The sequence below is a fragment of the Cornus florida genome, unplaced genomic scaffold (assembly GCF_030987335.1).
Source record: "Cornus florida cultivar Cherokee Brave unplaced genomic scaffold, ASM3098733v1 CherokeeBrave_3.0.0_Hap2_Chr02, whole genome shotgun sequence".
Taxonomy (NCBI): Eukaryota; Viridiplantae; Streptophyta; class Magnoliopsida; order Cornales; family Cornaceae; genus Cornus; species Cornus florida.
This window is the reverse complement of record NW_026775572.1, coordinates 13,256,063-13,281,177: the sequence shown is the minus strand read 5'-3', so window position 1 is coordinate 13,281,177 and position 25,115 is coordinate 13,256,063. Positions and strand designations below refer to the sequence as shown.

The 25,115-nt window shown below is 35.2% G+C and overlaps 1 protein-coding gene across 10 annotated transcripts; it reads right to left on the bottom strand.

Annotated features, from left to right (window-relative positions):
- Window positions 1-3,938: 3,938 nt before the first annotated feature.
- LOC132293713 (U11/U12 small nuclear ribonucleoprotein 65 kDa protein) lies at window positions 3,939-24,402 on the bottom strand. 10 transcript variants are annotated; one of them, XR_009477900.1, is made up of 14 exons: window positions 24,283-24,402; window positions 23,372-23,616; window positions 21,966-22,037; window positions 21,540-21,767; window positions 15,666-15,747; window positions 15,391-15,576; window positions 14,663-14,854; window positions 14,393-14,563; window positions 11,170-11,257; window positions 10,781-10,839; window positions 8,785-8,850; window positions 4,499-4,696; window positions 4,364-4,398; window positions 3,939-4,279 (listed from the first exon to the last, which is right to left on the bottom strand). XR_009477900.1 is itself a non-coding variant. In XM_059791304.1 (13 exons), the coding sequence occupies exons 1-12, from the start codon at window positions 24,385-24,387 to the stop codon at window positions 4,613-4,615; spliced, it is 1,578 nt and encodes a 525-aa protein (XP_059647287.1). In that variant the 5' UTR covers window positions 24,388-24,402; the 3' UTR covers window positions 3,939-4,399; window positions 4,594-4,612. The 10 variants fall into 10 exon arrangements, 5 of the variants coding, with proteins under 5 accessions (XP_059647287.1, XP_059647289.1, XP_059647286.1 ...); XR_009477901.1 differs by having other exon boundaries at window positions 4,364-4,399; window positions 4,594-4,696; XR_009477899.1 differs by having other exon boundaries at window positions 4,364-4,696.
- Between the last annotated feature and the right edge of the window lie 713 nt (window positions 24,403-25,115).

Below are 25,115 nucleotides of genomic sequence, written 5' to 3'. Positions count from 1 at the left end.
ACATAGAAAAGTTACATGGTGGCCAAAAATCAGTCTAGAGAGAGAGAGGGGCGTCTAGAGAGACAAAGAAATGAGTCATTCAATAAAGAGAGAGTTTTTAAAAAGAGAAGGAGATGAGCCATTTTACATGTGTTATAGTGATCAGAAACAAATCTCTTCTTTAATAACAATCATACAATTTTCTATTTTTGGTTTCTTCAATTTGCTTTTATTATTATATTTTTTTGTCATCAGTATTGGCTTAGTGATTAACATACCAGCAGAAGAAATACTATCACATCTCCCTCACTGAGTTATGGGAGCGAGGAACAACTAATATCAAAACATTGAAAATTATGACAAAAAACGCATTTACCGAAATACATCTAGTGAAGAAGTATAAAATAAAAAGATCCAACATTTTTGGCTTCATTTGTTTGAGCATAAAACATTTTCTATTTTTTTTTTCTGGTGTTTGGTAGTACCAAATTCAAAGAAAATCTTTTACAGAAAAAAATAATTTCCCAAAACTTAACCAAAACAACTTACCAATTAATCCTCCGAAAGTCATTTTTCGAACCTATTAATTTCACTCTCAATCTCCTCAACAAAAGCATATGACATCAAAAACGTCAATCAAGTACATAGAAGAGTTACATAGTGGCCAAAAATCAGTCTAGAGAGAGAAAAGGGCGTCTAGAGAGATAGAGAAACGAGTCCTTTAATAAAGAGAGTTTTTAGAGAGAGAAGGAGATGAGTCATTTTACATGAACAAATCTCTTCTTTAATAACAATCATACAATTTTCTATTTTTGGTTTCTTCAATTTGCTTTTATTATTATATTTTTTTGTCATCAGTATTGGCTTAGTGATTAACATATAGTATTACTTTCTAAAACCTTAAAAAGTGATACGTAAAGTGGAAAAAAAAAAAAGCTCACTTGTTGGATTTGACGATAGAGAGACTTGTTTTGGTTTCTTTATCATTTTTTAAAAAATCAATTGATTATTTTTATATTTCTTTTCAAATAATTATTATAATTTGGTATAAAAATAATTGGACCAATTGATAGTAAGAGAAAAAAATAAATAATCAATGACTCAAATAAGAACTTTAATGTTAATTAAAAAAATACTTAAGTCATACACCAAAATATTTTTCAAATCTTTGCCAAACACCAAAAAATAAAAAATAAAGAAAACATTTTACTTGAAAAAGTGTTTTATAGAAAACATTTTACAAGAAAAATATTTTACACTCGAACAAAGCCTTTATTACAAGTGAGTGCAAGCATGCTATAAGCACCGTAATTCACAGTAATAAGATACCATTATATTTCAGTGAATTAAAAAATAATAATAAATAAAAAATCAATGACTTTCAACCTTGTTCTGTTTCAGCTTATAAAAAGACATGTGCAATTACATTATGAGACTATCAAAACTCAAAATAAACCAACAATGCGGGTAAATCTATAGCAATTTGTGCACATTATTTTGACCTTTGTGAACTCACTCGATTTTACTTCACGAATCATAACTTGTTTGATTCTGCACGGCCAAATCTTTATTTATTTTAAATAAATAAAGTAAATAACATAAACATTGAAAGTCAACAATATAGACAAATAATTTATATACACTTATTCATGTCTCAAGACACTGGACTTCTATGAGAACAACAACATGGCATGAACAAAAGGACTGTTCTGTAGCTTCACTGTATCAGGGTATTCTTTAATTTGGCTATTTGACAAGGAATTGAAATTTGGGCTGAGATGAGAGCTATATAATTACAGAGAGTTTCACTTGTGCCAAAATTTTAATTTCTAGTGCAAGTCCGTTTATAATCTGAATAATTAATTCAAAATTGAATGAATAATCAAAGATTGATCTAAATGCACATAAAACTAAATTTCATGAGTTAGCTTTGGCATCATCCAATGTCAATAATTACAAAGATTAATAAAATAAATTTTCTTTCGATTGGATTAAATCCCTCTAAGTTCTTGTTTTAGATGCATTATTCAAATAATGCAAATGTTTTAACTATATTTTTCTCCTCCTTCTTGGCTTTGCTTGAAGCTTCTTAAGATTCACATTGATCACATTTGAATTAATTGTTCTTTTTAGATTCTAAATCTTCATCTGCTTTCAGTAGAACTCTTCCGTGGAGGAATTGCTAGTGTCAGCCTTTACTTTTGCATTTGGGGCAGAAATTTTAGAAAAGGAACATTAATTAAAAATTCCCACCAGATCTGTAGGGTGTATATATAAATTTTTACATAACAAATTAAGCAGTTTATTTTTAGTTAGAGTCATTTATGTTTATAATCTTTCTAGAATGTGGTCACGAAAAGATCTTTTTACATGATATTTACTTACTCTTGGTGGGTAACTTCTAGTGCTTTCTGTTAATCTTTACTGATAAAGACATCATTAGAAGAGATGTGTAAAATATTTACCTCTCAAAGGCTATTATATAATATGTTGAATTTGTTTTTTTTAATTTATTTATTAAAATAGTTCCAGAAGTGTGAAATTAGGCGTAACTGTTGGAGGACATTTACTCTCAGTTATGGACCATCTCTGTAAACTACACACCATTTTTGCAGGCGACTTGTAATAATTTGCTATTGTTGTACCCTGCCAAAGACAAGAGAGGTGTGACATTTTACAGGCGACTTGTAATAATTTGCTATTGTTGTCCCCTGCCAAAGACAAAGACAAGAGAGGTGTTGCATACCATTTACTCTTAGTTATGGTTTTGCAGGCGACTGTTGTGGCCAACATCTGTAAAAGGTTTTTGCAGTCACTTGTAACAGATGTGAAATGTATGTGTAACTGTGGGCCTGTGGCAAACATTTTTACACTCATGGACAACCTCGGTAAACTACTCGTCTTAAGTAACCTCTGTTTCACATTTGGGCGACTTTACTGTGAGACATGGTAAATCACTCACGAGATGTAGATATAGACAACTTCTATAAAACTTATATAGTGAAACTCTCACATACATTTTTCTGTAATCTGTCAATTTATAACCTCCACACGGAAGTGAAAAACTTTAGACTGAATTCTAGCCACTGATTGGTTCACGACCTTGTAGCAATAGTGAAGATCCTCCTGATGTACTTATTTACGATCTTGATGTACTTATTTACGAAGAAAAAATCCACTGCATCCAAAACGAATCGTTTCATAAGCTAGGTGGAACTGCACCTCATGCATAGTTCATAAAAAAGGCCCAAGAGGGAGCTAGAATGTAACAAAAGCGCGAAAGTTATCAAAAGCTTATTTAATTTTGTCAAATAAATAAATAAATATTTAATTTTATCCCCCAAAAAAAAAAAAAATACGCGAGCTTATTTAATTTGGTCCAAAGCTTAAAATTTTTTTTTTTTAAATAAGCTTAAAATTTATTTTTTTTTGAATGAAGAAAAAATACAATTTATCAAAAGCTATTTAATTTTGTCCCAAAAAAAAAAATTTATAAAATTCCCGCGCAATGAAAGTGGTCAAAAACATCAAAATTTAGTAAATCAATAATGTAATTAAATCCATAGCAGTTGTCTTTCGAAGCATGAAAAAATAAAAATAAAAAACAAATAAAAATTGTGTCAATTGTGCATATAGCACCATGTTATGTTTGTTAACAAACTCGTTTGGATTAACGACTTAGATACTCTACCTCTATAATAACATTTCGGGTTAACAATCTCGTTTGGTCAGATACTCAACTTCTATAATAACATTTCATACACAAAAGGACTGTTTGTGGTTTCACGGACATTTTTCAATTTGGCTATTTGACAAATGAAAACGAAATGAAATTTGGATTGAGATGAGTGGCAATAAAAAGTGCGCCGTACAAGAGGAGCTAAGAAAGCACCGAAACCATTTTTTTTTTTTTTTTTTTTTTTTTTTTTTAACATCTAGTACAAATACTTCATCCAAAATAAAATAAATAATCATAAATTAATCTAAATTGAAAATGAGAAGCAAAGAATAATTACGTTTGAAAATCAAACAAGCTAGAAACACGAAAACAATTCAATTTCTCCTCTAACCACAAAATGATGATTTTTCCTCGTACTTTCCTGAGAGAAAAAAAAAAAATGTGAAGTAAAAGAAACAGATCAATAAATCCTTTATAATCATCATCATAGGTCATGTGGTTGCCTCGCTGCCATAATCCTCCGGTGTGTCGTCCATTTTTTATTTTTTTTTCCGGTGTCTTCATCTTTTGGACCAGCTGATTCCGAAAGTCTCCCTCCAACTCATTCAATGGGTGTGCTCCCTGATTTGCTCAAAATCATAAACACCATTAGCAATAGGACTGGAGCAGGAGTGTCATAATTGGTCAATGGCCGCCTCTACATACCACTAGCAGCAGGCTTGAGTCCCTCGTGTGCACCCCTGCAGGCCAAATCAATCTGTAAATAGATATAAATTTGAAGGGAATCCCAATGAAATGACACAAAGGCGCACGTTGAACAAAGTAAAATAATACAGTTACCTCAACTGCTTTTTCTTTCCAGTTTGCTCATATAGAATAAGAAAATAATTATGAGCAAGTGACCAAAAATGATAGGAGTAGAAAAAAGAACTTCCATTATTTAAGCGGTTCTGCTTAATTTGCTTTGTCAATTGTAGGATTCCGGCCAAACTGGATGATCATTGGCTTGCCTTTAAAAACATATCCATTCACTAGATTCTGCAAACAATAATATTATACGGGAATAAGAAGATGACCTTCTATTTCAAAACTATCAGCACATGATCAAAATTTTGCACAAAGGTAAACTGCAAATGTTGATGGTGCTGTTGAATAATACGGAATATTAGGTAATGAAAATTTTAAGTGCTAATAATAAGTTATCTTTTTGTTAGTTTGAATTTTAAGTGTTTAGTGCAAAGTGGTCTTTTTCACTTAAAAATTTATGTGGAATTCATCATAAGTGGTATCCAAATCACGTTATAAACCACATTTAATTAAATAAGTACTTGATTATTCAAAATTAAATGCTGAATTGAGTTATTAATACCTACATTATTCAGGCCTGCTTGGGTTGTAATTATGGAAACAGTTTTCTGTTCTCATAAACTGAAAATTGTACAAAAAACTCTGCATGGTTCAGTTTTCTAAAAACTCGGTTATAAAAATGTCTGTTTATAGAGAACTATAAAAGATTGTTCAAAGAGAACAATTTGCTGTATTATGAGTTCTTGAGAACTGTTTTCGGAGTTACAAACCAAGCAAGCCAACTTCCCTAAAATTTTTAAGCAAAATACATCATTAGCACAGGATCAAGCAGCTCAGTTAAATGAATCTGGTATCATAAATTTAAGGTTGAAAAAAATGCGACCTAAAACCAATCAACTTAGCCACCCAATAAGCAATTATGAAATTGTTTCATCATATTTTTTTTATATAGGCAATAGGTAAGCCTGAAGGCTGTTTCTGTCCCTGTCGGAAGAGATGCCTTTCTGTGAATATAATTGGAACTTGTTTCATCATTTTCTTGACGCACAAGAAAAGAAGAAATAACACTAATTATATCTGAATACAGTTTGATCTAAAAGATATGCAAGAATATTTGACTGCACAATTCGAAGTGACATCCTCACTAGCAACGAGGAATAGGTCATAGCTAAGGACTAAGAAAGGTCTCTAAATTGGCACAAGTATCCAAAGTTCAGGTTAATGGTAAAACAGTAATTAATAAGAAAGGAGTTTCATTGCATATGACCAAACTATCTTAATCTGTCTACTCTCATTTTATTTATGTTTTTTATTTGAATTGTATTACTTCTATTCTGTCATAAATGTGTCTATTTCTACCTTTTTTTCCAAGCTTTCATTAAACCAACCAACCAAAGAATAGGCTAAGACCGGGCATGCCCTCATATTACCATTGAGTAAGATCACTTCCAACCAGAAATACATACAATTATCACTTCCTCATATTACTATTGAGTAAGATCACATACAATTAGCACCTCAATCCTAACGCTCACTGCAACATCACTCCTCTGCTGCAACCAGGGAAAATAGACAGCCCAGAGCACATCTTAAACATCAATCAGATAAACACCCCCACCCCTCCCAAAATACTATTATAGCCAATTCAACAGCCTTTGGAGCCAAGCTTATTACTATCCTCTCTCACGACATTTCCACTTTAATATCTGAATTCTGGCCAAAAGCTCAATTTATATACATATCTTCAAGATGCCTAATATCATATCTTATAAAACAGGTTTCATTTTATGAACACATTATTTCTCGTGAAAGTGTGTTTGGGAAAAGTGTTCATGCTACATATTTCATGGGAATTGGGAGATCAGGGGCCAAAGACGCACTCTTGTGGACAATGGATAATTTGGTAAATTGCACAGATTAGAAAGTAGACACACTGACATACAAAGACAAATACAGAAAATAGAATCATATTGAAAACGCTCCTAACCCAACCCAGTCCTTTGTAGAGCCGTGTATTGTAAGTGGTCTGAATGAACCTGCCCGAAGCATGAAACAATGAATGACACCTAACTGAAAAGTGTAGCTTATGTTGTTGAATTAAGACGACAATGATTTACAATAAGGATTTATAAATTAAAAAAAAAATGTAGTTTAGGAAATAATGATTTGTAAAATCACCCTAAAAGGCAACAAGATTTGTGTATTGAGTGCAAGTATGTATTTAAGTGTTGGGTTTACCAATTTTTCAAAATACAATGATATGGGGACAAAACTATATATATATATTTCAAGTTCTTCCATTTAATCGAGTAAAATAGCGTCTTTATGAAAAATAGTATGTTCCAATGTAGATACTTTAAAAACATGACTAAAATTATATATGCTTGTGATAACTTATATATCAATATAAGCTAGCGAGGTACATATCCAAGAAAAAATACCGAACACATTCTATACACATGCCAACATGCCATGTGTCCCAAGTGAAACTTTATGCATTTAACAGACTCCAAAGTATAAAATAAATAAATTGCTCGAGTTTAAAGAATGAAAATTTATTACCAAAAACTTATACAAAAAAGAGAGTAACCAATGTACATTGCAAAAATACAGAAGAGGCATTAATCCAATTAAGTTATGACTGATTCCAAAGAAGAAAGAAATGACAAAGTATTTCCCCAAGTTGGGAGTGATAACGAAAAGAACCAATTCCTTGTCACTCAATGCCTTTGTGAAGATAGACCTAACCTTTGGTTTTGATAATAAAAAGCATACTCATTTACACACAAAAGAAAATTGGGACTACAAAATTAGTTGGGCACTTTTTATTTCCCCCATTGAAAAAAAAAATTCCAATCCTTAAAGGTTGGGAGGGAGTGGGAACCCAACATCAATGACATTAATCATTCTGTCGAGAACAAGCATTTAAGCCCAAATATACACAAACATTGGAATAAAATACATAAAAGAACGGTCATTCCATTCCTAAGTCCATTCTAACATATGAGATCAGCCCTAACCAATTTCAGTGAAATGTCTAAGCATCTTTGTTGAGATCAATGGAGAGAACAAGAATCCTTCGTACGTATGTGTAAATGTAGACATACGAATGTATGTGTATATATGTGTGTATATGTAAATCATTCATAGATATACATAGATGTATATATGTATTTATGCATGTATATTTATATATTTTTTAATTACATATTTCTCTAAAGATTCATATAAATAAACAATTTATACCTGTCGAGTATTTGCTTTTATAGATCAATAGTCAGTGGTGCAAAGTTCAAACCCACATGATTGGTTAGACTCTATATAATTTATATGAAAGAAAAAAGGTTTTTCTGAACCTGGCCCAACACTAATAAGCCCGAAGAACCTCCAGGATTGCACTACACAGCAGACCTTGGCTTAAAATTTTGGGCTCGCCCAGCCCTGCCTAATAAGCATCCCTCAATAGGGAATGCCGTGCTGCTGGAGAGGCACCACATGACATCAGTCACGTGGATGCATGCAAAGGTGAGATGAGAACCCTGTATTTTTAGTTTAAGTTTTTTTTTTTAATTATTAAAAAACAAAATTCATCTGTTCATATTTTTGGGGACTACTACAAGGGTATAAATAATTTTGTAAAATGGGCCGAGCTGTACAGAGTACCAACCAGTTCAACCTGTACTCCAACTTGCACTCAAAAGTAAAGGCATTTGGTTCAGGCAGGGCTCATTTTATTCTTGGGTACCTCAAGCTCAGGGGCTATTCTTGTAACTAATGATGAGACAAGCTAATGTGAGTTTGGCACTATTATTGAACTCATCTCACCAAGTGATTGAGCTCAAAAACCATGCTCAATTAAATAATAATTGAGCTTAACAGAGCTGTTAATCAAGTCAAGAGCTAGCTGCTTGCAAATGCCTCAAATCCTTTTAGCAGCTAGAGGATCGCTCACTTAGGGAGATTTTCCAGTTTTTATAGATCATCCGCTCACATAATAAAAAGATGAGCACTTAACTAGATATTCCAGTTTTTATAAATCATCTGCTTACAATGACATAAAATAACAATCACTGAACTAGTTAAGCAATTAAATACTACGACAAAGTGACAAACCCAATTCGTCTTTTGGCAAGTTACCAGAGAGGACAAATGGATGCTACCTTTAAGACTCTTTCTAATGGATGCATTGTTCATTGCTCAGAGAGGGATTTCAATTTTTCGAAATAAAGCATGCACAAAATACTCTACATGAAAATAAAAAACAAAATTACAAGCAGAAGACAACTGGCAGATCAAACCACTCTAAGTAACAAACATACCAAGGCATGATGGGCTAGTTCAACAGATGGAAATGTCACAAAAGCTTGGCCCCTCATTCTTCCCTCCTGAAATCTCAAAAGGTTGCAGTTACTATCAGGGTTCAAATTTGAGCCACCATCGTAATCTGATGTGGATGCAAATGTTGACAACCAATATGATTATATCATACTCATGAACATGGTTTCTATTAAAAGGAATGTTCCCAATGTAAAGGCTTTCTAATAGTTTTCATCATTGAGACACAAAATCTTTTTGTGTAAGCTCAAACTTAACATATTTAAGGCCTTCACATCCATCCATATCTGAAGAAGCTATTTGAAGTTATAAAGTGAATGCAATTGCAATTAGAAGTAATTAAAACACCAATCAATCTCTCTCTTGAATCAAATCTGAAGTAATTTTACACTGGACACTGCCAACACGGTCCTTGAGGTTCGACACCCTCAACATAGCCCTATCCTACAAGGATTCGTTCTATTGCAAGTGGTTTTATCATTGAAAATCTCCGAATCAATTTTTTGAAATTGTTTCTAATTACTTCATCCTACGTAAGTTTTGGTTGGCCTCTTTGTCGCTTCCCTTCAAGGCAAACCATTCTTCCTCATTTAACCGGTGCATCATCAGACGTTGAATCCATACAACCCTAAGTCTACTTTCCCTAATTTTATCATCAATAGGCACTATACCTAATGTTCTCCTCAGACACTCATGATTTATCTTATGTTTTCTAGTGAATCCTATCACCTCATTTCTACTACATGAATGCGTTGTACTTGTGTCTTTTTCAAAGCCCAACACTCTTGCTCCATACAATAGTATTGGCCTAATAACCATCCTATAGAAATTTCCTTTTAATTTATTTGGTTTTCATTTGCCACAAAAGATACCACTAGCTTTCCTCCATTTTGTCCACCCAGCTCCAATCCTACTTACTTTATCACCATCTATCCCACCACTTTTTTGTAATATTGATCCTAGGTAACAAAAATAGTTATTTTGAGTAACTATTTGGTCTTGAATTGTAATCTTTATATTGTCATCATATACTACTTTATTAAATTTAGACTCCATATGTTCTGTTTAGTTTTACTAATTTTCAGGCCTCTTGATTCTAATGCCCTTCTCCACATTTCTAATTTTGTTGTGAAGGCTTCTTTAGAAGTATTTATTAATACAATGTCATCCACAAATAACATACAGCATGGAATGTTTTCTTAAATATGGACACTGCAATTCACGTGGAAAGCTCCAAATATAAAAATTCACAAGGATACAATTCCGAAGCTAATCAATTCACTAGAGGAGAAGAGTGCAACTCTAGGTCCAGACTTACCATGTCCTAAGAGAGATGTATCATAAGAAAGTGTAAATGAGTATGTTGAGATGTATAATTAAAATTTTAAACACAAAGGGATTACAAATTTAGAAAATTTAGGTGTAAAGGTGTAATACTCCTTGCAACTTGAATAACAATTAAAAGAAGAAGAAGATCACACAAGAACACCCCGTTTAAATAGTTTGGAAATTTACATGAAACTAGTAATGACTACAGATCAATCAATTGTTCATTTCCATGAGTTGATGAAAGAGGGAATGAAGTCCAAACAAGAATGGGTAAGCATTGCAATAAGGGATCTAGATTCTCATAACTCATGACTAAACTAAGCTGGCTCTCTCTGCCATTCTTGACAAGCTCGAAACATTCCAGCTAAGAAGAATGTTGATTATCTTTAGACGTTTTAAATACCAAAGAAAATTGATTAGAAACTTCAATCATCATACATAGGCAATGTCACAACTGTAAAGTTTGCAGATAATAATATTTCTTATCTTTCCTTTTTTGTCCTTTCCATCTGCAGTTCTTTGAATCTATTTCTGACCCAGTATTGCTCTCAAATTACGTAAAAGTGAACAATTTTAAAAGAAGAAATAATTCAACTAAAAGTTGTAAGAAGTAAATGATCTAGAAGTAAAATGTAAATCAAGATACCTCACCTGCATTAACTTCACACTAAGTCCAGATTTAGCTGCATCATTGCTTCCAAACAATGATCCTACACCACATCATAAGCAAGATAATATAAAGAAATTTTTCCTTCTGATAATTTAAAAATAAGTAAAAACTAATGAAGGCACTTTGAAATACAGATATGCAATACATCATAAGTGAGAAAATAAACCAGAACTGTCATGACAAAAATGGCACACTTCAATATTCATGTTTAATCGACTTGATGGAATTGCAGGATAATAATTCCTCAAAAGTATGATCACACAAGAACTTTTATTTCTTTATGATAACCATCAGGTTTCTGGGAAGGTACTAGTGGAGTAATTGAAAGGTCAAAATGGGATTTAGCATGCATCACAGCTTTTGTGCTCACCAAATATGAAGTAGAAGTCGTCAGCAACCACATCTTTTGCCAAGTTCTTTATGTATAGCACAGTCGCAGGATTCCCAGCCGTATAATTCTGCATAAATTGCAGACTTCAAATTAGTAACTTAACAGATAAAATTTAAGCACGCCAACTAAATGTTGTGGAATGTACTATCTTTATGGTTAAGATCCTTTGGATGCAAATGAATTACATAATTAAGCATATCTTGGGAGGACGTTTGGTGTGGGGATCGACCTCTTGCTCTAGCTTTCCCCCCGGCTCTTCAGGATTGCCACAGATAGGCAAGCCATGGTGGTCAACTATCATCGGCTTGATAGCGGGAGATTGTCTTAGGATGTTCGCTTCAGGAGCATTTTCAGGATTGGGAGATTGAGGACGCCATTGGTTTTTTGGAATTGTTGTATCGCCAGGAAATCACGGGTGGAGATTCTAATGGTTGGGTGTGGGTCCCTGCTTCTCAGGGTCGTTTTGATGCTCGATCCTTCTCTGGCTGTCTTACAGAGGTGCCAAGGGCACCTTTCACATGGAAGGCTGTTTGGCACTCCAAGGCCCCCCTCAAGGTGGCCTTCTTTGCTTGGACGCCTGTTTTAGGGATGATTTTGACACAGGATAATTTGAGAAGGAGAAGGAATCAGGTGGTGGTCAACTATTGTTGCATGTGCCTTCGTGCTAAGGAGACGGTGGATCACCTCCTTTTGCACTGCACCGTGGCTAGGGACTGTTTGGATTTGATACTTGGATTGTTTGAGGTTTAGTGGGTCATGCCCAAATCCTCCAGAGGGTTAATCGAGGCTTGGAGAGGTTGTACAGTAGGGGTCCAAGTCCGGGATGCTTGGAGGGTTCCGCCTTTGTGTGTCTGGTGGTGTATTTGGCTCGAGAGGAATAGGAGATCTTTCGAAGGAAAAGAGAATCTTATTTCTATGCTTAAATTCTCTATTATCTCCACTCTTTTTTTGTTGGGTTGTAGGGAGAAATTATTCATCTTTAGAGGAGATTGTTGATTTTTTGGACTCTTTGAAAGTTTAGAGGCCCTTTTTGGCCTTGTGTAGTTCTCTTGGGCTTCGCTCCCCTTCTGAGGGCTTTTATACAATTGTCTTACTTATCAATATATATATATATATATATAAGTAAAAAGTATATTAGAAAAGCGTTCAAAAGGGGAACGCGTACCTAATACAAGAAGAAAAAAGACCTAAGGACCAATAGCATCCAAAAGATCAAAGAAATCATCAATCGAGGAGCATGACCTTCCTCTTACATAACAGAACAAAGAACAAAGAAAAATATATATAAATATAGATATCATGTCTAATAAAATAGTGATCTGATCACATTAAAAGTGGTTTTGTATTAACAAAACGAATTAGGGATGGCAATATGTAGCTGCAACACTTCCTCATTCCCGATCCCTTATGATTGGGATCTCATATTCAGGCCTATCCCCAATCTGAACTAGGGATGGTAATGGAGTATTGGCGTGGTGAATAAGGCTTGATGATTGCTGGAAGAATTATTGTCGCTAATCCCGCAGCAGAGCCCTCGTTTGACCTCATCACGGAGAGGGAAGAGAGATAGTTCGGAAAGGAAGAGGAATCTGACCACCTACCAAAAAAGAACCTGGACAGAGTCTTCAATCTGTCCTAACCTGAAGGGATCTTATCAAAACGAGGTCACCAGCTCTTCCTTGGACCCTTCAGAGGTTCTTCAGTGGCAGATCAGATCTCCACCTAGGATTCTCATCTCGTGAGCCCCATTGGGCAAAAGTGACTTCTCACTGCACCGGGACCTGATACCAATATATATCTGGCTTACTAGTGAGCTTCAAAAAAGAGGGCAAATTACTACCATATCCTACTTTTCTCACTGAAAGACGATTATAAACCTGATATCCTACTTCCCATGATCTTCAGACAGTATTTCTGTTTCTCCAATGCTTAACCTCGTATATTTCAGATGTGTTTCAGCACTACATCTCAACAAATTTCCATGATTTAAGCTCACTTTGATAGTGATTGAAGTTTAACTAAGTTCATGACAATAAAATAAATTGTCAAATTTCTAGAAGAGTTTGATGGAGATTGGTAATCTTATCTGTCCAAAAACAGCCAGCAAGTAAAGCAGCATAAGCTTATTACACTTCCAATTTCCCATACAAAATCCTTCCTTATTTCATGTATTCCAGTTTGGCAAAAATATTGTCATCTAAGATGCAGAAGATAGACAATTTTCTATTTAGTCAAAATCCATGACATTGGCGCTCATACTTACTTACACACACACACACACACACACACAAAGGCGGATAGAAAAAAGGGAAAATTACTACGAAGTACTACTTTTCTCATTGAAAGACAAATAAGCCCTAAAAATATCCTTTAGGACCGATGAGCCCTATTTTTGAGATTTTTTTCTAAGTCCTAAATAACTAAATCTCCCAGTTATACCCTTACTAAATAGAAGTAATTTTTTGTAATTATAAACTTATTGAAGAATTGATATATAATATATTTTTTTATATATTCCTTTTAAGTGTTATTTACTTAATAATGTTCCATTAAGAGTTTAAATAATCATTAATCTAATTTAAATTCAATTAAAAAAAACTCATGTAGAATACACAAATTTAGTTCCAAAAAATTAATTATCCTATAAAAAAAATAACTAAAATGTATTTTTTTTCTTTTATTCAAATTTTATGTCTAATTTTGTAGTGTGTATATATGAAAGTTTGAGTCTAAATTTTATATCTAATTTTGTTAAGTGTATAAATGGAAGATTTCGTGACTTTGGACTTAAAAGGAAAAAAATCTGGAAAGTTGGACTTATTGGTCCTAAAGGATATTTTTAGGGCTTATTTGTCTTTCAATAAGAAAAGTAGGATGACTTGGTGGTAATTTTCCTTAAGAAAAATAAGGAAAAAAATTTATATAAATCTTTATATCAGCAGCACATAATAATTAAATCCTGGATAAGTATTAAAATATATAAAAGGAAGATTACCTAGGAAAAATAAGGGAAAAAATTATGTAAAGTATTAAAATGTATAAAAGGAAGATTACAAAGATTTACCAGCACACGTTTATATGTCACACATACATGTATTTCAGTGACGAATTTGTGGCAGAAGTAAATTAAATCAATTAAATTAGCCAACAAATGGATTAGGTTGCAAAAAGACAGTAAATTCAAATTGTGCCTAATGCCTACCTTAAACATTGGAAGTGACAAGATTTCCTCCGGAGGCAACTTTCCACTCTCCAATTCTTCTGGGGTTGCATAAGGTTTAAAATCTAAATCCAGATTTTCTGGCTCGTCTAGATCTTTCTTGATGTCAGTTTCTGTTTGCTCACTCTGAATTTGTTTAGGCACAATTTTGATCTGCAACCAAACCAAGACCCCAACATATCAAAAATTCAAAAGAGAAAAGATCATTCAAGTACTTATTTAGTTATTTCTCTAAAATGGGGAAGGCTAGACCTGTAAGATGGCGTTCTTCTTTTTTATCACTGGGATCTCCTTAGGGACCAAGCTGGCAGGTTTCAGTCCAACAGCCTCATGAGCCACATCTTTATTAACTGCAGGACCAACAATAGATTCGCTCTTGAAGCGCTTCCGTTTAGGTCTCTCTACAGTAGGACCTCCAACGGAATAGGCTCTGTCATCAGCTTCCTTTAAAATGCCACGCAATTGCAAACAATCAAAATATGCTAACATGAATTTCTTTTACGTAAGCAAGCAATATAATACAATATGTAACTGTGCAAAGAGCATGAAAAAGGAAATGATTGTAGTAATACTAAAGAGAACAGTTAACTAAAAAAAGAATACTAAAGAGCAGTAAAGCGTATGAATAATGACAAATACATAGTCAACATGCTTTGCAAATATTGAAAGAAACACCATAATTTTAGCTGACCAGAAAATAAGCGGAGAGTAGGAGAGTAGGAGAGTGAAGTGCACTTTTTCACCACACTCTTCAGGCTTAGCATGTCATTTTTTGTGACTAAAAGCCTCTGCTGGAGGTTATAGTGAGAGTGTGAGACCAACACTTGGTAATGGCCTTCTATTTTATGTAAAACATGCTATCAGATCAAATGCTCCAGAAGTCGAGTCATGTCTAAAAACTGAAGATATCCACGCATATTTCCAATATACATACATATTGTAAGCGGGTTGGGCTATACCAAAATAGTAGCAGAGATTACCTCATCTGAAGACTCCACTTCAGACTCATCACTTGATAGATCCGTCAAGTGAGGCTTAGTAGCTACAGAAGGAGGGGGTGGGGGTGGAGGTGGGGGCGGCGCAAGTACTGAAGGTGGTAGAGGTGGTGTGGGCAGTGCCATACGAAAAGGAGCAGGTATATTCATTTTGTTCATCAAGTGCAACACCTGAAACCACATGTGTGAATCATAAACAAAGTGGCCACCTGATTTACATTTAAATAAAAAATGATCATGGGAACAGAAGAAAAACTAACCTGTGTATAGAATCGCGGAACAGCAATAAGGGCATTTACTATGTTGGTCAGAATATTTCCATCTGGTGGAGGATATGCATACCTACACCACAAATAGTTAATTTAACCAGATGCATACCGATCTTGGAAAATCTCTGCACATAAGCATGCAAATATTTCCAAATATGAATTACAAGATGAACAACATAGGTCCAAGTATACAACCGTTTACCATGTCAATGTACTGAAAACGAACTAACAGATGTAAATATTCCAGTAACTATAGTTTCTATGTAAGTATTGAAGAGGCTAGGTACCACTGAGCCTCTATCTCAAGTGGTATTTCCTCATCCTGGCATAACATGCCCCAGTTAGGGGTGCAACTTGGGCGGGCTAACCCAGCCCAACCCAAATCCAGGCCGAAAATTTTGAAACTTGGTTTTTTAAATTCCCAAATCGGGCTCAAATTGGGTTGAGTTTTATCAAAACTTTCGGGTTGGGCTCGAGCTCGACCCGAACACAACCCAAAACCCAAAATTAAAAAAAAAAAATCCAATATTTTTTATTTTTTATCTTCCAAATAATATATATACGTATCTATATGTATATGAAGCCCGCCGCTATATATATATGAAGCCACCGCCGCGGTTTTCCTCCTCCAGTCCTCCTCCTCTGCCGCTACCGCTGCCGCCGTCTCCCTCACCCTCCTCCTCTACCAGCGTTTTCCTTCTCCTCTTCTGCTGCATCTCCCTCTCCCTCCTCCTCTGCTGCTGTTTTATATATATAATTCCAATATTTAGTTTGTGATATGAACATTTGGGGAAAAAAATTTGATGTAGAGAGAGAGGGTTGTTTGGCAGTAGATTTTTTTTTTTTGGGTTATATTCTATTTTGAACTCTCTTTTTTTAAAAAAAAAAAATTAGGCCTACCAAAAAAAAAAAATTTTAATTATTTTTGGAAATCCAAATTTATATATATGTAAAAATAAATATAACCTATATTTTTATGGAAGGTCTATTTTTTTGCCGATTTTTCTGGCCTGTTAGTTTTTATCCTTTGGTATTTTGATGGTATCCCAATCTTCTACTTGTTTTACTATTTTTGAATTTTAAATTTTTTGTCAATTTATATATTTATATATATATATATATATATATATATATATATATTGACATATGTTATGTGTGTGTGTGTGTGTGTGTGTGTATTTATATAGAGGCTTACCAAATTTATATATATATAAGTAAAAATATAACCCATATTTTTATGAAAAATAATTTTCAGGCCTATTTCTTGCCGATTTGTCGTGCTTATTAATTTTTATCCTTTGGCGGTTGGTCTACACGTCTGGTTTCTCTTGTGGGAGGAGTTGGGATGTGGAAGTCCATTCGGAAGGGATGGGATGCCTTTTCTGCTCATATCAAATTCAAAGTTCGTGATGGAAGTCGCGTTCGTTTTTGGGAAGATCTTTGGTGTGGTGATCAGCCTTTATCTCGTACATTTCCTAGATTATTCAGTATTGCAATTGATAAACACGCCTACGTAACTGACTGTTATCGGCTTGATAGTAGTGGGATTACGTGGGACGTGCACTTTCGGCATTCTTTTCAAGATTGAGAGTTGGACGAGGTATGCATTTTTCTAGATCATTTGTATCGGTAGGAGGGAGTTGGCAGAGGTCATGATGATTTGACATGAGTTCCTTCTTCCAACGGTCGTTTCGAAGTAAGTTCTTTGTTCTTATGTCTGTCTAATTTTGATAACCGTGACTTCTCGTGGAAGACCATATGCGATCCGTTGCTCCAACTAAGGTGGTTTTCTTTGTCTGGACCGCTGTTTGGGGTAAGATTCTGACGATTAATAACCTGAGGAAAAGGGGCAACTGTTTAGTTAACTGGTGCTACCTATGCAAGAAAGATGGGGAGTCAGTTGATCATCTCCTTATACATTGCCCTATGGCGCATGACAGTTGGAATCTTATTCTTGGGTTGTTCGGGGATGCGTTGGGTAATGCCACGATCTACTAAGGATTTGATTCATGTCTGGAGAGGATGTCGTGTGAGGAGGGATGTACGCGATTTCTGGAGAATTGTCCCACATTACGTATAATGGTGCATCTGGAAAGAGAGAAATAGTAAAATGTTCGAAAGGAAGGAGTCGTCTACGGCAATGCTGAAACTTTACATTCTTTGTTCTCTTTTCAATTACGTGAAGAGGAGTTCTTGCTCCTCTTCTGATGATTTAATTATTTTTTTGGATTCTTTTGGGCCTTAGCCCCAATTCCACTTTTGTATAAGGGACGCGTTCCCCTTTTGAACGTCTTTTTATTTTATTATTACTTATCAAAAATAAAAATCTTCTCCTTGTTTTATTATTTTTGAACTTCAGATTCTTTGTCCACCTATATATAAATATATATTGACAGTATGGTACTAGTGTGGAGACATATTTTTAAAAGGGGGGGGCTAACACATTGCAAAAAAAAAAAAAAAAAAAAAAAAAACAGGTTGACCCAGACAACCCAAACAGCTCGAAAATATTTGGTTGGGCTTCTTGGGTTGAAGCCCGAATTCGAGTTACCTCGGGCCAGCCCAACCCAACCGGAAGCCGGGTTAAGGTTGGGCTCGGATTGGGCTGGGTTGGGCCAGCCCAAGTTACACCCCTAGTCCCAGTTGGGACATAGTGGGTGTTTGTTGACTTAGGTGTTCTTACTCACCAAAAATATATATAAATATAAAATAAAATGGAACAGGCTAAGATTTCAGTCCCATCCAACTAGATACCATCATTAAAGCTTCTCAATTTAACATATCCATAGTAAGGTTAAATTTGTAAAATTTTTGCTCCTTGAAGCAAAAATGCGTCAAAATTTTCCCTTAGTTGGTACACGAAAACCATGACCTACTTAGAAATAGTCTCAATGCAACCAGATTTGAGGAAAATTGGCCAACTAACAATCAAGTAGGAATTCAAGGTTGTAAATCTGATGATCCATTTATATGCAGCGCATCAATTTTTTTTTTCCCCTTCTTTACGCAAAAATAAATAAATCACTGAAGGGCACCAATGGAGCGCAAATCAAGAACACGAAGTGTACAAGAGCATAAAGAAAAGAAGGAAAACAAGTCCCACAAGCAATATACAAATAATTCAAAAGACTGGGAGAGACCCAACATGGTTAAGGAATTCAAAACTACATGCTTTAGAATACGTTCAGGTATTATCTTTTCATTGAAAAGCCACGCGTTACTCTTCCACACACTATAGAATAACAATAGTGAGGCCACCTTCCAAACTATTTTCTTGCATTTGTTTACATAGTTACTTTGCCAGACAACCAACTGCTCTATGATAGATCTTAGCATCACAGTATTACCCTTTCCATCCTGAATAGAGAGAATAAGAGAGCCCATAACTCTCTCTGCACTGCAATGCACTTGTAAGTGGCAAACAGGCACCTCTTCACCCTCAATCACACGACTCACACAACACCAATTTGGAAGTGTCATTGATCTCAAGTTGAGGGGTCTCAGGCTCGGATGAAGCGGTCATCTTTGGGGGAGGTCAGCTGTACTATTTCCAAACGGGGAGTGGAGGAGGTCCTACAAGAGTTAACTTCAATGATTCCGTGGCTGGGGAGTGGGAGTGGAGGGTACTACAAAAGCTAGAACTGAATAACTGATAAGAGATGGGAAAGAAGTCCGAATCATTAACTCGAGTGTAGAGCATGCAGATGGCAGTGTCACACTCTGTAGGATAGTAAGAGAATAAGGTTATTAGGATCTGGATCCTATATTGGATCAAAAGGGGGTCATTACTCTCAGACCGTAGGATCCGATTGAGGATTGTAGAATCTCCAAAATGAGTAAACACTAAGACTAAATTCATAAATAAAGAATTCCTAAAATAGATAGAGAGCATGCATTTATATTTTATACACAAGTTCATGCAAGTATTGATCATGTAGCTAAGAAGGTAAAAATCCGAAGGACGCATGATTCACAATTAAGATTTGAATGGGAAGATCAAGGTTTAGATCCTTCTACGCAAATTTTTCACAAGATCCATGTCAATTTGATAAGTTTACATGTAGGATCGTGCAATCCTACGATCTGGATCACAATCTTGAAAAACATGATAGAGAAAGGTGCGAGGATGGCAGTGCTGATGAAAGAACAGCGTAATGAGAGGAAGGTCAAAGTGGGTTTCAAAAAGAATGCATGAATTTAGTTCCTAAACAGGTGTCACTTGTGAAGGATTAAAGGAGCCCCACAATTATCATATCAGTATTAAAATAAAGCGAAGGTGGAGGTCTGAGGTGGTGGAGGATCAAGGAGGAATCGAGGGTCTTGTTCTCGATGTGACAGAGTTAACAGTTAGTTTGATTAATTATGAAGGAATAGGTGAGTCAGTAGGAGGGAACTTTAGTGGTTTCTACATGAAGCTTAGAGATCCACTACGTAAATCTCTTCCGTATAAGTTAGCAGTCCAGAATGAGAGCATAAATTCATTAATTGCCCTTGCTGCAAGTGGTATACTTGATCTAACAAATCAGAAATCAGCCAATAAACTCATTGATTTAACTATTCAGGGCAGCTGCATAAAACTTGTTTTCCCATCCCTCCTTCAACAAAACCACACACCCTAACTTCCTAGAATCTCGCTCAAAATGTAACGGGGGATCCATTATAACTAAAGATTGTTGCGATTCCAAAGGAACACTTTGGTATCTCAGATCAATTAGTAAAACTCCTAGATTCTTTTTCCTTATTTTATGAGTTAGAGGGAAGTTGTAAAGAATATCACTAAGCAGCTGGTCATCACGTACCTTTTTGTCTAGAAGGACGTATACCTCTCTTTCCCCTCTTTCTATTCAGTTTTAAATCAGCAATTCAATAAAGGAGGACACATACCTCCCTCTCTCTCTCTCTCACAAACACACACCCACACAAACATATCTCTATTTTTCCCAAGCAAATGGAAAACTCGAACAGATGGTGGATTCTTTCTACAAGAGGTCATCTTCATCATTCAAACAACGGTTACAATAAAATAAATAAATAATAAATAATAAAAATAATAAAAATTAGAAAATAAATAAATATTAGCTCAATTGACTCCATAACTTTATGAAGGTCCATTTTAGAATAAGGAATCTCAATTTCAGGATAGCACACCAAACTCCTCCCCAGGAATCCCAAAAAAACTTTTGAGACGGAACAATATTTTTTCTCAATAAGTAACTTTTGAGATGGAACATGAAATAATATTTGTAATTACAACATCAACAACTCATACAACTTTATTAAGTACCTTGGTACCATAACACCTGCTCACATGGCCCAATATCATTCAACAAGCCAGACTTTCAAGCACACCTCTTGCTTTGCATAAGAAATACAAAATTCCTGAAGCACCAGCTTATTTAAAGATTATGTTTCTTTTCACATAACTTTCCGGTGCAGTAATATCAAATAAAAGATGCAGGCAAGCAAAATGACACAACAGACTCGATTTAATCAATGATTAGGTAAAGTTCTTGACAACCAGTAGGGCAAAAGATCACAAAAACAAGACTCATTGGCCATGCAAACTTGCATGCATGCAAGCAAATTACAACGCTAGAAATGAGGAGTTCCTATATGCTTAAGGTGGCATCTTCTTCATTTTAAAATCATGGCTCATTTAAAAAATAAAATAAAATAAAATAAAACTAAATAAACCATCCTTTTTTCTTCAAGTAATGTTTACCAGTCTAGTATCTTTAATTTTGTTTGCCTACTATGACAAAAAGACCTTGCATTTAAATGTTATATTTTATTTGTCAATCCTAGATATGAATGTGTCATAAATGCATGGAATGAAGGGAAGATTATGAAAACGGAAAAACGTACTCAAGGTGGGGAGGAAACGGATAGTCAACACCAAGGCGTTTAGCAATGGGTTCACTAACTGTAACGGACCCCAATTTTGTTCCCACGCCAAGATCTTTGCTCATAGTCGAATCTTTCATCAAAGATGTAGAGTGCTTCCCTGATTGATGTTCACTTTGTTGACGTTCATTACTCTCTGTTGGTTTACTAGCTCTCTCTACTGACAACACTTTACCCAGAAACCGCAACCTGGCAAACATCACTGAGCCAATAGATCAGACACTATTTCATGTACCAGTTTAGATGAATGAACTTGGAATATGTTATGCTCGGGGAACAGATAAAACATCAGAAAATAAAGCAAAAAAGAGCCTAACAAAATTCACCAAAATCTATATAAACATTAGTCAAACATTATGAAAAAATGGATGCTGGATAAATAAATACCCATTTAACTGCCTTTGTGCTTGAGATGCCAAAGCTTCATTCTTGAAATCCACAAATGCACAGTTTCTCAATCTGCAATAGGAAAAAGCATTTCTTTTAAGTAAACAAACAAAGATCAGTTTAAATAAAGTAAGGAATTTCAGTGATGGGATACACCTACTTGTTCTAGCACACACCCTCAAACAGAATGTGAAGGGAATGTGATACTGATCGAATAGCATCCTATGTTTATCTCCCAAAATTTAACTACAGTTTTTTATGTAGCCAACTACCTGACATGACCATCCTTCCTTTTGGCTTGAGACCCTGTGCAGGTCTTAAAACAATGAACACCAGAAAGACCAGCCATCCTCTTCCTTACTGTGCTGGTGCAGGGACTCAACAAACTCTCATGTCAAGGTCAAAGATACACCAAACTGGTTATGCAACAAACAACATACCGACCTAATAGATTAAATTGAGCTTCATTAGACGAGCAGGTTGATCTTTTAATGTTCTAGACCCTTGGTGTAACGGATGGGTGCTTGCCCATTTACCCAAAAACTTAAGCTATTGGGTAATGTTGTATACCCACCCATTTGTACCCCTTTCATTTTCCATCCAGATCCGATGTGGGACAAATACCCCTTGTAACATTCTCCCCCATCCGAACTCGCAACGCCCTCGTTCTGGTCGGGCCACCCTGCCTACCAAGTGGCTAACCTGGACGCCTTCCGGGCTGGGCGCTTGGCTTGGCACCGGATCAAGGACTGGGTTTGAATACCAACTCTAACAAGTGGGCGCTTGCCCATTTACCCAAAAACTTAAGTTGTTACATAGTGTTGCATACCCACCCATTTATACCCCCGTCATTTTCCATCCGGATCCGATGTAGGACAAATACCCCTTTAACACCTGGCCACTAGAAAATGACACCTCCACTCAGTCCAATACACTAAAGTTATCTAGCATAAAGAAATATAGACGTTCTAAAAGGTAGACAAGCACAATGTCCGACTTCCATTAAGACCATGGAAAAACTTCAACTAGCAGCTTTGCATTGAATTGAATTTTAAAGAATTTACTAAGTAGCACAAATAAAACCAGTGCCTAACAAAATTGCATAAAAGGAGGTGGGGAAAATGTCCAAAAAAAAAAAACTATTACACTTCGTAGACAAGATTCCCACATCAGAATCGTTTCATATGATTCTTTAAGATGACTGGATGTAACCCTGGCATTCAAAGTCATAATGACTGACATTGCCACTAAGCCAAAACACCAAGTGTGTGTGTTTGTTTATATATCAAAATGAAACCATGTGAGTTTGTCAATAAGAAAATTCCTAAAATTTGTTGTCACACAAAATGGACTTGCAAACATACAGTTTCCAAATAGATAGAATCTCTGAATCATGCTACATATACCTTCCACTTGCACAAGGACGGAGAGAAGAAGCGCCATAGTGGGAGAAGAGCCGAGATAGGGTGTCATAAGGAATTGCTTCAGGAAGATGACGAATCAAAAGGGTAACTGATGCGTCCTCTGGCAGCTTTGATGCCATTTCTGGCACACCTTGATACTCAAAATTATATGTCATCTCAGACTTGATAAATGGTTGTGATGGAGTAATGCCCTCCATTATCGCATCAAAAACAGCTATGTTTACTCCCTATACAAGCATACATCATATCATTTGAATATAATTATAACATTATTCCAAACTACAGAGGAAGAGAAGAACAATTTTTAAAGCAAGCTTGACACTGAACATTAAGGCTCCCTTTTTGTCATAAAATAATTTTCGCGTGAAACCTTTTATATGTAAATTTTTAATAATCCTTTCAATTTCCGATGTTTGGCTTTGAATCTTGAAAAGATTGTTAATTATTACTTCAACAGCTCAACCCACTAGAAGGGATCCTTAATTTTTGTAGGATTGAATGTGAAAATGCAAAAAATTATGAGGAAAAGGGGTATAGTTGCTGCTGTTGTGAGATTGGAGTGGAATTAGGGAGGGAAAAAATAAAAAAAAGGTACCTGCCATAGATTATGGACTCGATCGCCATGAAAAACACATGTAGAAAGGCACACATTTATTAAAATACTAAGAGAACCATAATATATTCATTCAGCTTTTGATAGCCATCATACACAGTGACACACACAAAAAATAGTTTTGGAAGCTACTTTTCACAATTGGAACAAATGTAAAGGCCCGAATCAAACGAACCAAAGTTAGAACAAATCAAATGATGAGATGAACAAAAGAAAGAAACATATATAAAAAAGATCGATTCATGCAAAAGGAGAGAGAAGAGAGAGAGGATGAACATACCTTGTCACCTGAGGCGATAGCGGAGACTGCGCCCTGCGGAGTGTCGAAGCAGATTGTGTCGTCTGAAACTTGCCCTACCTTTTTTTTTTTTTTATTTGTTCCCATCCTATGGGCCTCAAATTTTGAGGCCCAAGGCGACCAAGACTAGTCCTAACTTAATTTTTATTTTTCCATTCCCTGTGGGTCTCTAAATTTGAGGCCCAAGGCGACCGCCTTGGTCACCTTGGGCCAGGGCTGGCCCTGGATATGTGTATATATAGAGAAGAAGAAGCCCTCTAGTTAGTTATTTTGGCGGTCACTGGTCAAGTGGTAAGTCCCGCTCTCTAGGGTTTTCAATGTCGGATAAAAATGGAATTAAAATATTTTCCTGTCACTTTTTTTATTATTATTTTATTTTTAAAAAAATTCCAATCCCACTAATTTACAAGACATCTAAAAGAAATCGATATCATAAGACATGATGATTGCTTATTCACGAGGGACCAGAATCAAAGCCTTTTTTAATTAGGCTAATTTTTAGGATTAAGGTTCCGTTTATTTATTTCGACGTAAAAATTTTTTTGTAAAATATTTTTTTTTTCAGAGAATATTTTTTTATTTTTACTTTGTTAGTATTTAGCAAATGTTTAAGTTGAGGTTATGGTTGAGGTCGAGTCTATCGGACGGGCATATAAAAAAATTTGCCGAAAATTTATGGATAAATTATTTTTGTTAAATTTTAATATTTTTTTTCTTCTTAAATATTTTATGACAACCAAATACCAAAAAATAAAAAAAATATTTTCTAAATAATATTTTACGTCCTAACAAACTGAGCCTAAATTGACAAGCTT

Coding starts and splice junctions, on each gene's coding strand:
- LOC132293713 (XM_059791303.1), bottom strand. CDS start 24,387: ATGGGAACAAATAAAAAAAAAAAAAAGGTAGGGCAAGTTTCAGACGAC. Junction 14,855..15,390: donor AAGTGGAGTCTTCAGATGAG/GTAATCTCTGCT, acceptor GGCATTTTAAAG/GAAGCTGATGACAGAGCCTA. Junction 4,697..8,784: donor AACTAGCCCATCATGCCTTG/GTATGTTTGTTA, acceptor TATTGTTTGCAG/AATCTAGTGAATGGATATGT.